Source organism: Corylus avellana, chromosome 2 (assembly GCF_965113065.1).
Source record: "Corylus avellana chromosome 2, dhCorAvel1.hap1.2, whole genome shotgun sequence".
Lineage (NCBI taxonomy): Eukaryota > Viridiplantae > Streptophyta > Magnoliopsida > Fagales > Betulaceae > Corylus > Corylus avellana.
In genome coordinates this window covers 39089292-39102586 of record NC_142491.1, presented here as the reverse complement: position 1 = coordinate 39102586, position 13295 = coordinate 39089292, and the positions used below count along the sequence as shown (strand labels likewise).

The window sequence follows — 13295 nt, the reverse complement described above, 5'->3', positions numbered from 1 at the left end:
GAAAAAATGCGTTTCTAAATAATGAAGCTTCTACATTCTTCTAATTGACAAAACCCTGACAGAATACGAGTTTGAGAATTGAGATTACAGCAATTTGCTAATACAAGTGAATAATATCAGATTTGCATTGATTACAGCAGAGCAACAAGAACAGTCGAGTCAAAACCTGGTGAGCTCAGAGGAAAAACTAATCGTACAAAGAGATGATTATTAACGTCCCAATGAATCTACAGATCTAAAAAATATATATAAAACATTGCATGGGAAGCCCTCGTTTTAAGTGCCTTGAAGTTTTCAAATGGAAGAGCCCTCTTTCATTTCAGATCATGACAATAGCCCCAAATTGAACGCTTAAAACAAGTTGGTTCTCAGCGCAGGAACTTCAGAGGTTTCTCGAGTACCATCAAGAGCACCATGTCTTGTTGCTCTCATAAACAAACCGATCAAATTCAGCAACAAAGGTGATGGTAAACGGGAAGAGCTACTCAAGTATCATCCACAACCACCTATTTCATGTGATGAGATGACTTTGATAAATAGCAAACTGATAAAGGGCTTGGAGAGACACTTCACACTTGTATATACACCGTGAAGCAGCATGAGTGCATTGGGTCACATGCTCAGGACATTTCACAAGATCATCTCCAACTTCCGAGGATTGAGCTTAATTCAGAGCAGCAATTTCACCATCGACTTTGTGATCATATGACACCACATCACTTGCATCAAAAGGCACATTTCCTAACTTTCTGAGAGAGAACTTAATCTTGACATGCACAAAAGTTAACCTAGAACCTTAAAAGGCTAGGGGCCAAATGAATTTCCGATTGGACTCTGATAAAATTTATTCACACTATCTGAATCAGGGAACAGACATTAGCTCCAAAGACTTAAAATCTTTTGAAGATGAGGCATTCCCTAATTGAGAAATAGGGTTAGTAGAGCAGCATACTTGGTCAGATGCTGCAATAATATCAAACAGAGCCAGATGCAGTCCTTCTTTCATGTGCATCATTCTCAGAATTGTCATCAGACGCACGCAATTTGCTTTTTCTTTCACATGCAATTTGAATATTTGAATCAGTTTTAAATTGCAAGGAACCACCACGACCATTTCGAGTAGAATCAGACACATCTAGAGTTTCATTCATCTCCTCGGTGATGTTCTCAGCAAAAACTTCCCCTGAAGAAGGAACAGGCTCGAGACGGTCAACATTAATGTTTACTTCATGGGTCTCATCCGTATCACTCTCACTCAAAGACCGGGTATTATCTACAACAGGGCAATCCATTACTGGTTCATTTTCCAAAGCAGATGCATCACGACCTATATCGGAGGGAAACATATGTATCCTGACAGATGCAGATTGAGCTAACTTGTCCTCTGAATGAGAGTCGAAACATGCAGTCCCCTCAATGAAAACAGGAATTATAACTTCACTAGAAACATCTACTGATTCACTCTTCACGGAAGTATTATGTAAGGCAACAACCGGACATTGGAAAGAAAACTGCATATTATCTTTGTCAGGAGAATCCAACACTAGATCTTGTTTGATCTCTGGTGCATCATGGCTTGCGTTAGGGGGAGACTCACATTTCTCCTTGGAAGCAGATGCAGTTAACTTGTCCCCAGAAAGAGAGTCAGAACATATAGCCCGCTCAGTTAAAACTGGAATCTTAAGTTTATGGGAAGCATCTAAAAAACTTGAATCTGCAGCTGCAACATCATCACATCCATGAGGATCATGCCCCGATGCAGCATCTATACCAGATTTATTATCTGCAAAATCATTAGCACAATGCAAGCCAGCATCATCACACCCATGTGGATCATGCCCAGCTGAGGAATCCATATCAGATGTATTGTCGGTAGCGGCAACTTCATCAGTCACCTCATTAGTATGATGCAGACAAGCATCATCATCACACCCATGAGGATCAGCCAAAGAATTCATATCAGATTTATTATCTGCAGCTACAACTTCATCACTTGTCTCATTAGCATGATGCAGACCAGCATCATCACACCCATGAGGATCATCCACAGCTGCAACTTCATCAGTTATCTCCTTTGCATGATCTGAACCAGTACCACTACACCCATGAGAATCTTGCCCTGCTGAAGATTCAACATCAGATTTATTTTCCACCTCAGGCCTCCTAGAATGCTTACTTTCGCACTCTCTTTTCTTTGCACCTATTGGAAAGAAACAAATATGAACTTAAATGACAGGCAACAGACATAGAAAGAGGAAGACAACAAACAGCACAGCTGATACCTGGGCTGGTTGTCATGTTTCCCTCAATGTTTTCTTGCACCAGTAGCAGCTTCTGTAACATATCTGTACCAGGGAAGACTAACATATTCATCGATCTCATTTCTTGCTTGAGTGATTCCTCAAGAGGGGTGAACCCAAAAACCACAGTCCATGTATGCATGAGTTCAGCAATTGCAGGAATAATCAGTCTCTCAACCTTGAGAGAGCAGAGAACCTTCATATAGTAGGAAGACAGGTGAAGTCAATGCCATAAATGAAAAAGGTCAAAAAAAAAAAAAACAGAGATACAAGAATTTGAATCTCTTTTCCATGCTAGTGAAATCACAAAGGACAAAGGACATGGTTCTTATAGCTTACTGATTCAATAGCACCAAAAAGCCGACGGCACATCCCTTGACGCCTATATATATGGCGAACTCCAATAAATGGCATCTCCGCTAACTTAGTCCCATGGAACCTAACCAGGTGGTAGACACCATAACGATAATTGATAAGGATCACAATCCACACACAATCAGAAATCATATAAGTCTCAAGACTCACCAATTAAGAACTCCTGCCTCATACAAACCGACAAATAGGCAATAAAAAATTATCGAAAGAATTTAATAGCATGGTAATCCACACATATTCAGAATAATCAAGATCCCATTAACAGGAACTTATATATCATGGGGGATGTTGGATAATTAACACGAGAAATCTGCACAATGAACATTTCATATAACAACACTAGACCAACTATTAAATAGAGTACGATACCAACATTAAAATGAGAGTCCATGAAAGCTTCACTTAGAAGAAGAGAAGAGGAAGAGAAAAGAAAAGTAGTGGCCATAGACATAATATTCCAGCTAGGCAGGGATAAAAAAAAAGATACAAAGAAAAAATCTCTTGAACAAAGGCATTCATAAGAAAACCGATGCAATTGAAGAGCTCCCTCGTCATAAGAGGAGGAGCAGGAGCATGATTCCTTAAAGCATGTCCGACATGATTTTCCAGAAGCCAATAACTTTGTCCAAGCATAAATTATTTTGGAAAATTGTAATTAATTTAACTGTGATAAGTTATAAGTGCATTAAATAATAAACCATATTATTTTCCTTCGGGACACCCGCAGGGAGAGGACAAATCTTTCTTTCTTTTTTTTTATTTTTTATTTTTTTTATTTTTTATTTTTAAATATTTTCCTTTATTTATGCCTTCACACTAAAAATGATAAACTGCCAACGTAGAAACATATCAGTGACCATGGAAGTTTAGGGTATGTTACCTGATAGAAGCTGCAGAAATTATTTCATCACCCCTCTCCAAAATAACAGTGTAGAAGCCACTGTAGTTTAGACGATTCAAGTTTGACCTGGAAAAAAGAATGGGGAAACTAACTAACTTAAGAAAAATGAGACAACATATGTTTCACAAAGAATATCTAGATGACGGGTATTTTAAGCAACAGAATTTGCTATGCTTAAATACTCTAGAAAAGTGAGCGAATTATTCTAGTGAACTGAGCAGCCACACACAAAAGGAAACATTTACAGAAACTATGTGATGTATCTCAAGGAGGTTTAGTGTTTGCGAACCAGTTGTACATCAAAACAGCTAAGTATAATTTATATGTAAGAAAACAGTAGTGGACCAGAAAAGCTAAAACACTTAAAAGTGAACCAGTATGCTAAGCCATATTTACACCATGATGTTCACTAAACCATAGTATCAGACTAAAGAATAATGTCATATGATTGTTTCTAATCACATTAAACATTTGATCACACAAAAATTGGCTACCAATGCAGGCTAGCAGGTTTTAAAACAACTTAACCTTAATTTAAGGGCCCATAAACATCATGTGGATCCAATTTAAGGGTGATTAATTATTTACACAATCTCAATTTGTTATTCAGCCACTTACGGCACTAGGACCTGTCCCAGTCAACACCTAAACATGATAATGTTAAATCTTCCCTACTTTGACACCCCATGAGTCTTAACCCTGCATATAATAGAGGTAACAATGTTAATGAGGACAAATTTTCATCTTAAGTAGTCTACGAGCCTGGACTGAGTATGCTTTGGTCGCTAAATAATGCATGATTAGGTCCAACTCCATAATAGACTGGAAGGTAGGTGTTAGAAGAGTGTATTAGGGTTTGGGGTATTTTAGGCATTGTTATATTCCTCAAAACTTATATATGATAAGATTGTGAGGTAGGCTATGTATGAGAAATAAGCCTCCTCTTTCTCTCTAATATTTTTCACGCAAAATTCACAAAGAGCAGAGGTCATGAGTTTGAACCCTTACTCCATCAATTCACTTCCGTACATTTCAATTAAATGTTCCAAGTGTTGGATTTCACCTGATAAAATGGAGTTTGAGCCCACACGTGGGAGAGAATGTTAAAGTATTGATTAAATGATTAAATTTACTTATTCTTATTAGCTTAAGCTTTTGGGATAAGTTGTGATTTAACAAAGAGAAAGAAAGAAAGAAAATTTCAGAAACTCAAAAAATCTATCAGTCATTTAATCTACACTTCAGCAAAAGCCAAAAAGCTTATAACAGAAAATCCCAAAGCCAAAGTTGGTAGTATTCATGGAGATTACATCGTTCAATCACATAGTCTCTCATCTCTTAGGCAAAGCAATACATAATTTTTCTTAATAAGTAAAAAAAGTTCTATAAGAGAATAAAGAAATAAATACATAGGATGAGTACACTAGATTCTGTTGGGCAAAGCAATATTGTCATAGCTAAAGTATAAAATTTAGAACTTACCCACAATTATGAAGAACATTATGTATTAAATTAACACCACTCCTCCTGTCAACAATTGGCAAAAAGCATTCATCCATAACAGTCAGTGCAACAGCTAGCTTAGAATTGCATTCCACCCTTTGAGGAAGCCCTCGAAGAGATGTATCTGAGTCTTCATCCATTCTATGAATAAGAGACCAAGAAAAGCCTGCTTCCAGCTCATGTTTGACTCCAAGATACTTCTGCAAATGCTCAAAGAGCTGTAGAAGCAACAAGAATGCAATTCAACACAGTGCTTTTAGAAATATAATACAAAGGTTTACAAAGTGATAAGAGAGAGAGAGAGAAACCTACCACTACCCAGATATCTAACATATATATATATAGGGGAGTTTTAAGCAAAGAGGCTAATATCATGACGTGGTGTTCCATTTATATGACAAGTGATTATTTTAAATGAAATTGTGTGTTTAATTTTTTAAATCAAAACACATGTGATTTTTTCAAACTGCTCTCTCTCTCTCACGCTCAATTGCCATCAAGTGTAAAAAACTTTTTTTTTTTTTTTTTGATAAGTAATGATGCATTAAAAGAGCGCAAAGGGGCGCAACCCAAGTACACAAGAAGTATACAAGAGAGCGACTAAGAAGGGGATAAGAGAACATAAAAAGAAAATCAGGAAAACTGATCACTAAGAGTGCAAGCCAGCCTGCAGTCCAAGTGAAAAGCGTGTACAAAAAGAAATGAACAAGGTCCTCAAGGTTCCTCGACAAATCTTCGAAACATCTAGCATTCTTTTCCTTCCATAGGCACCATAAAAGACAAAGGAGAGCCATCTTCCACACCACAGCACTACGGGATTTTCCGCCCGACCACCAGCTAGCGAACATCTCCTTGACGCTTCTAGGCATAACCCAACACATGTTGAAACGAGAGAAAATAACATACCACAAAATGCGCGCAACCCCACAATGAAGAAAGAGATGATCCACAGACTCCCCTTCCGATTCAGTTACTTTGTACAATTACTTTTACCCATGAAACTTCTCTGTCTCTTCCTCTATTCTGTTGTTCTTTCCAATTGTTTCACAACCTTCTGAAATTTCACTCTATCTACACAGAGTAAGTTTATTATATCTCTTTTTAAAATTTAGTTGCCTTTTGAGACCGCCAATTAGATCTCCATCTTCCTTGCTTTCTGTTTACTTTGATTTGAATTTCACTGCATTTTATGATATTTGAATATCTTATAGTGTAATTCACAATTGCAATATAAATCTCCATTCAAATGTGTTCTAGATTCCTTTTTTAAATGTTTATTTTCTCAATAGTTTATCAACGTTTCCATAGCATATCTATCTCTCTGTTTCTTTCATTGCTACTATATAACGGCATATTCTCCCCCAATAAATTATGATTTAATCACAATAATATCTTTAGTCCCACTTTTTATTGTTTGGATTGCCTTCAAAATTTTCAAGCCAAGAGTCGTGACATAATAAAATAAGTGTCCCCTTTCATTATTATTTTTGCCTTGATTCATTCACAGGTAAAAAAAGGGATAAATTTAACCTTTGGAGTTTTTTGTTTTTTTGTTTTCTTTTTCCTGAATTTCTCTACGGAAATCTTGGGGCTGTGTTCGGGGATTTTCGCGACAATTGGGTCTAAAATGCAGCCTCTCTATCCCTATATTATTCTAGAAGGTTAAGAACGCTGCAGTTTAAATTGACTCCATTATAGATTGTGTTGTTAGAGGGTCAGTTTGTTAGAAGGAGTTATAGTCCACTAAGGACTGTTAGTGGATCCCAGATGATGTCAGGTGTTTCCTGTATGTTTTGTGATTTTCCATACTCAAAAATTTAAAACAAACAAACTTACATTGCATTTTAGAGATGGAACATGAAAAAGCTAAAAAAATATATATATTTAAAAATAAAAAAAAAGAGTGCCCGATGCATTGCATATAGATATAAAAAAGAAAAAAAAAAGGTTTTTCTTTTGTTCTTTTGCTTCTTTTTTCCCTGTCATGCATTGGAAAAAAAACTAATCAAATTATACACATTTTTAAAAAATTAATTATGTATTTTAAAACAACTTAAATAGCTATAATCATTATAGGTATTTTTATTATTTTACTGTACATATGATATTTGAAATTTGAACACAATCGTCTTCTAGGGTGGATAAAAATTTTCTTTAAACACACAAACAAGAAAATTATATTTGTAGAATATAGGGATAGACTTATACTTTGGCCATTAATTTAAAAGTCTTTTATGGAATTTTAAAAATACGAAACAATCGACAAATAACTTGCACAATTGTTGAAATAACAATATTTCACTAATTGTCAAACACGGGCGCAAAAACTTTTCATTTTTTTTTTCTCCAATGCATGACAAAAAAAGAAGAAGCAAAAGAACAAAAGAAAAACCTTTTATTTTTTATTTTTTATATCCATATGCAATGCATCTGACACTCAATTTTTTATTTATTTATTTTTTTTATATTTCTTTTTAGATTTTTCATGTTCGATCTCTAAAATGCAATGTATGTTTGTTTGTTTTAAAATTTTGAGTATGGAAAAACACACTGGAAATACTTGACATCATCTGGATATGTTATTGTATTTGTTATGAACGTAGGTATTTAAGGATGGGATTTGTAAAGAAATAACTGAAATACAGGACTCTGACCCACTAACAGTCCTTAGTGGACTACAACTCCTACTAACAAACTGACCCACTAACAACACAATCTATAATGCACACAACTTCAACAACCACGTTCTTAACTTGTAACTCATTGGGGGAGTATGGACCACCTGATCTATTTGTGTTACATCAAAAGAGAAATTTCTAAACACTTGAAGGTTGGAAGGGATAAAATATACACAAAATTCCCACACCATATGTCATTAGGTCTAAAACCTCCCAAATAATGCAAACATTATGCCATGACTGCACCAGTGTTACATAAGATTACGCTAAATCCAGAACATGACAATGTGGTTTGCACGCAAATCAGCAGAAGGCCCATCAGAAAAGCACTCATGAATAAGATAACATCAAGAAGAGCATTATCACGGAAAAGTATGCAGATGTTAGCAAGTGATTGGCACTCATCACCAAGCCTAAATTTCAAATGGGAAGGAAGAACATTTAAAAAAAAAAACAATTCCAACTAGCCATGACCTATCGGCCTTTAGCAATCTTTTGTCACGGATTACTGAAATAGTAATTGTAATACCCTAACCAACTCATTAAGAACAAAGCTGACTCAAAGTTCTATGCACAGCCAATTAAACAATTTAACAGAGACTTTTACAACTATGCTAAGATTTTAATATAATTATATGCAGGACGCCTGAGAAAAAAAAGGTACCTCTTTACATTTTTTTCCACAAAAAGAAGGGACTAAACCATTGGAATCAAAAGGAATAGCATCCACCTCCGGCATGCATGATTTATGATCTACAAGAGAGAAAAATCCCACCAAAATATAATCAGTGTAATAATAAACAAGAGGAGAAAACGCATACAAGCCATTCAAGAAACTTCAAAGCAGAGTAAGAAATGGAATACTACATTTTTTCTCACACAAACTGCAATTCAGTAGTGAAGAGGCAGTTGTATCATCTCCTGGAGAAACAATTCCATTGACAACACCACAAAATTTGCATGTACAATTCGGACAGTGCCAATCACCGGGGGGAAGCATCTGTAACAATAAGAAAGCTAAGAATGCCTCAAGTACCACAGAAGCAAACAATCAAGGTAAAGCAGTTCTGTAACTGCCCAAAGCTAACAACAACTCAAACAAATGCACCATCATCTAACAATTTTATTAATTGTGCTTCTATGAGTAGGCTGTGGGGAAAAAACAAATCCAAACTATGATCTTTATCCCAAAACTTCTATGAATTTTTTGTTCAGATAATCAATACCAAATATTAGTTTGTAATTCATCATGGTATGATACAACCATACACATGTGCTCAACCATATGACCAAGCTAGTTTAAGCCATTAACTGCATTTTCATTCGTAGAGACCATAAAACACTACCAGGACAAACTTAGCAAATAAGTCCATATGACCAGGCTAGTTTAAGCCATTAACTGCATTTTCCTTCGTAGAGACCATAAAACACTACCAGGACAAACTAGCAAATAAGTCTTGCATTAGGGTACCAACCCTAAGGCTATGCTTTAGAAAAAAATTCCCTCCCTCCATCCCCCCAACCATCAATCCAAACTTACCTTAAAGTACCACAACCTACATCTCACTCCACTCAATAGTGGTCCCGTACCAGTTAACCATGCAACAAAGACTCACACCATTCCATGATTCAATATCTTATGTGCACAAGTGGCCGTCAAGTCTTAACAATAACAGATGAGACAATGCTCATCCCTCCTCTTCTGCACTCTCCCATCATTCACACAACCTAAAACCCAAAGAACCTAAATCTCACTTACTCAATAGTGTTTCCCAGACCAAGGCACCACAAAAGAAAGACACCATAATCAGGATTCAAAGTCTTCTGTGCACAAGTTCTCTCAAGTCTCAATAATAAAAGATATCTTGAAAGTCACTCAAACCTCTCTTCCAATATAGACCTCCTTTTAATTAACATTTCATTAAAAATTTCCAAATCACCCACAAAAGAATACCATGGGAAATTTAAAACAAAAATAGAAAAGACAGGTAACATTGTTATATAACACAAGCAGCATCATGTAAGGAACCCAAGTGCAATGAAATATAGTACACATACCTGTATATCCAAGCAACTCTGATGGAATGTTGACGGGCAACCATCGCAGCAGATCAAATCCCCACCATCCCCACAGATGCCACAAGTGTCATCATTTGGATCATCTCCACCTGTGTCTATAGGGTGGTAATCAGTACGTTCAGACTCTTCTCGTCTATTCCATGCATCTATTTGGCACTGCAGAAGAGAAACTCCAGACTCCAGATATATGTGTTGAAATGGCTGACGCAATTTGCTCCCTGCATGAATCTCAAACTTCAAAACTGTAAGGATTTTACTACAGCAACCACAATGAATGCCATCTCGTGTAATCCAGCCCTCCAGCATTACTCGAGTCCGCCGACGGTTCATATACTGCACTTTTTGGCTTAATCCCACAGTTCCCGAGTCAATCAGCCAAGAAAGCAGTGTCAGTTTTCCAGTATAGGGAACAAAACCATCCATTTCCGAATTTTGCCCCTTGTTAGAGCCACGGACCAACAAAGTACATCTGCCAAGTTTTCTACTTTTTCTTCCATGTAGCATACGGGAATTGGATCCAGAGGATGGTTTCTCAATGCTATCATGCAAATGACGAGTAGAATTCTGACATTTTGAGTTTACACTGGCAGAACCATTCTCATTCATTCTACTCTTCAAGGACTTACCACTCTGCTTTATGAAGGAGCTTAGTTTCTCTTCATGGCTATCACTGTCCATGCTCTCCACATCATGCTTGGAACTTGCAGATCTTTTTACAGAAGATTTCGTCGCATTTTCATTCTCACTGCAATCTATCTGCTTCTTTTTCATTTCTCTCTCAATTTTCTTTCGAGTTTTCCTAGTTAATTGGCTAAGTACCTCATCAGCTATAGGAGCAAAAGAAGATCCATCCCCTTCCTCAATGGGTTTAGGCTCAACATCCTCATCTTTCAATTGCTTTTGAAGTGCATCATAGGCCTTTATGATTGACCAGTACGCTGTTCCTGAGGGGTTAATATACACAGCATCTAGATAGTCTCTGTTCCTCCTAGGCCTATAATCTATTGTCCAGCCAGCACTTAGAAGCATCTCTCTAATCCGTTCACGCAGTTTTTGCTTTTCTGTGCCACTGCCACGCCTAACTTTTCCTTCTTTGATCATAGTTGGAGGGCTCTTCTCACATGGAGGAGTCTTTTCCTCTTCACAACTTATCCTCTTCATAGAATTACGAGCTTCCACATTCTTCAATCCTAGCTTCGATGATGTATCACTGTCCTCTGAATCCCAGTCGCTGCCCTTACTATTCTTACTTGGCAACGATTTCCGCAAAGCCATCTGGTTTTTTTTTGGCAGGACAAGTACACCTTGTTTCTCAAGAAGTTTTCTCTCTGAGTATGACGACGAAGGAATTACTACATTCCTCTTAGCAACATCTTCAGTCCTTGAACCCCTTCTATTTTCCTCAGCTTTCCGGCGATCAAAATTTTCCAGAGGCCCACACAACTTTTTCTTCTTGTTTACCATCACCTTCAAAACACCATTTTTCCCCTGAACTCTAATGGGTTCATCTGAAGGATCCATAAACTTCTCTCTCAAAAAGGACACAGGTCGCTGAGGTCCATCCCTATTCATCTTAAACCTACCATTATCAACATTATCTCCCAAATTCAAGCCACTTGTTCGGTCAGAATATAAACTCTTTCTCTTGTCAACACCATGTCTACTAGACCCGGCTTCATAATCCCTCTCAATCCCACTCCGAGCCATGTCCATGGCTCCAAAAAACCTTCTACCCCCAACTTCAATTCCACCATCATTGAAACGTTTCCTCCTCATCCTTTCAGCATCAACCCCATCATACTCATCAAATTCAAATACATCCAACTTACCTCTCTTTCTTTCGCTCTCATCAAAACCATTCCTACCAACCATACCATCCTCATAGTGCCTAATATGCTCTAACCTATCCCTCTTTCTACCTATTCCGCTCTCATCTACAATACCCTTTTCGAAAGCAGATAAACCATTACAGACCCTTACAGTTTCAGGGCCAACCCTTCTCCTAGGTGCCGGCGAGAGCTCTTCACTTGAGCCCGAATCACTCCTAACCAACCTCAACCTCTTCTTCTTCTTCGACTCGGAAACGTTCCGAGAACTCGACGAACCAACCCCTCCCACTCCATCCGCAATTTTCTTTCTAACAATTAAGCAACCTGAAGAATTCCTATTCTTAACCACAAGCCCTGACCGGCCACCAGATCTCAAACCGTCCTCCATCTACATCAAATGCCCCAAATATAATCCCTAAATCCCAAAATCGCCCTTCAATTCCATACCAAATTAATCAATTGAAACCCTAATTCTCTCCCAAACAAAATCCCGAACCAAAACTACCAGATCTGAACCAAAATAACCCGTATATTTATGAATTATTTGACAACACACAAACCATCGGCAAAGGAAGATTTCAAAAACCTTACCTCGCCGGAAAGTACTGCGATTCCTTCACCGGCAATCCACCGTTGGGACAGGTCCGATCAGTGACGCAATTTTCCGGCGAAAGAGGCTAATTGGAGAGCCAAAGAGAGACAATGGGTTTTGATTGCAATGGCACTTTGAGGAAAACTAAACCTTTGTTCTCTCTCTTTATATTTTGTTTATTCTCAATTTTCTTTTTATTTCAACATTATTGCTTCTACGTATTATTATTTCTTTTCTTTTCTTTTTTTTCCTCTGTTTTTCCCTCCAAATCTGGGAATTCGACGCTGGTCCTGACGGTTAATAACGGTCGAGATCGTTCCACGTCGGAGATCCCTGCGATCTCTGGCACGTGGCTAGATCAAATCGGGGGTGAACAAAGGTAGGTAGCTGTTTTAACAGTTTGGCTGTACTGGTACGTATTGGTTCCTCAGTTAAACGAGGAATATACTCTGCACGCGCGGAAAGAAGCGCGTGTAGGAAGGGTTGGAATGAGACTATGAGACACAGTCAGTGGAGAACGAAGGAGAGAGGCCCTGCCACTCACTGGGCTTTGTTCCCCACGATGAGCTCAGGCTCTCTTTGGGCCTATTACTGTTTTGGATAAAACTAGGTTGCTTTTGGTGCCTCACCAGTTTAATTCCGAGGTACTTTTTGTATGTTTTTACCGTTTTTTGAGTTTGACAAAGTGGCTCTGCAGACACGAGCACTACTGCAGTGGTTTCCGCCACGACCGTCGTTTTGATTGGCCTGCCGCCTGCACACTGGAGAGCTAAACACACAGACACGACACGTGCATGATGATAAGATATTAAAATGTCGTATGAAGCATATAGATAAGTCACCGAAATTATCATGATTAGAGATATGAGTGAAAAAGTATTACTTATGCTCTATAAAATAAAATTAAAAATTAGTAAAAACTACTTTTTTTTTTACATGTCCACACAAGTGGGGGGAGTGTGATTCATAATAATGACCTCCGCTTTATTAGGTATGGTCTCAGTCGATTGAACTATTTCTTAAGAACAGTAAAAACTA

The 13295-nt window shown here is 37.6% G+C and overlaps 1 protein-coding gene across 1 annotated transcript; it reads right to left on the bottom strand.

Annotated features, from left to right (window-relative positions):
• Positions 1-56: 56 nt before the first annotated feature.
• Positions 57-12406, bottom strand: LOC132177211 (Acyl-CoA N-acyltransferase with RING/FYVE/PHD-type zinc finger protein). Its single transcript, XM_059589465.2, has 8 exons — positions 9816-12406; positions 8625-8757; positions 8422-8510; positions 5059-5297; positions 3556-3642; positions 2640-2739; positions 2283-2496; positions 57-2200 (listed from the first exon to the last, which is right to left on the bottom strand). Exons 1-8 carry the CDS (start codon positions 12051-12053, stop codon positions 975-977), a joined length of 4326 nt encoding a protein of 1441 aa, XP_059445448.2. The 5' UTR covers positions 12054-12406; the 3' UTR covers positions 57-974.
• Between the last annotated feature and the right edge of the window lie 889 nt (positions 12407-13295).

Excerpts from the sequence above, each read along its gene's own strand:
- LOC132177211 (XM_059589465.2), bottom strand. The coding sequence starts at position 12,053 with ATGGAGGACGGTTTGAGATCTGGTGGCCGGTCAGGGCTTGTGGTTAAG. Across the intron at positions 8,758-9,815 it reads AGAGTTGCTTGGATATACAG|ATGCTTCCCCCCGGTGATTG; the intron begins GTATGTGTACTA and ends TTATTGTTACAG. Across the intron at positions 2,740-3,555 it reads ATTTCTGCAGCTTCTATCAG|GTTCCATGGGACTAAGTTAG; the intron begins GTAACATACCCT and ends CCACCTGGTTAG.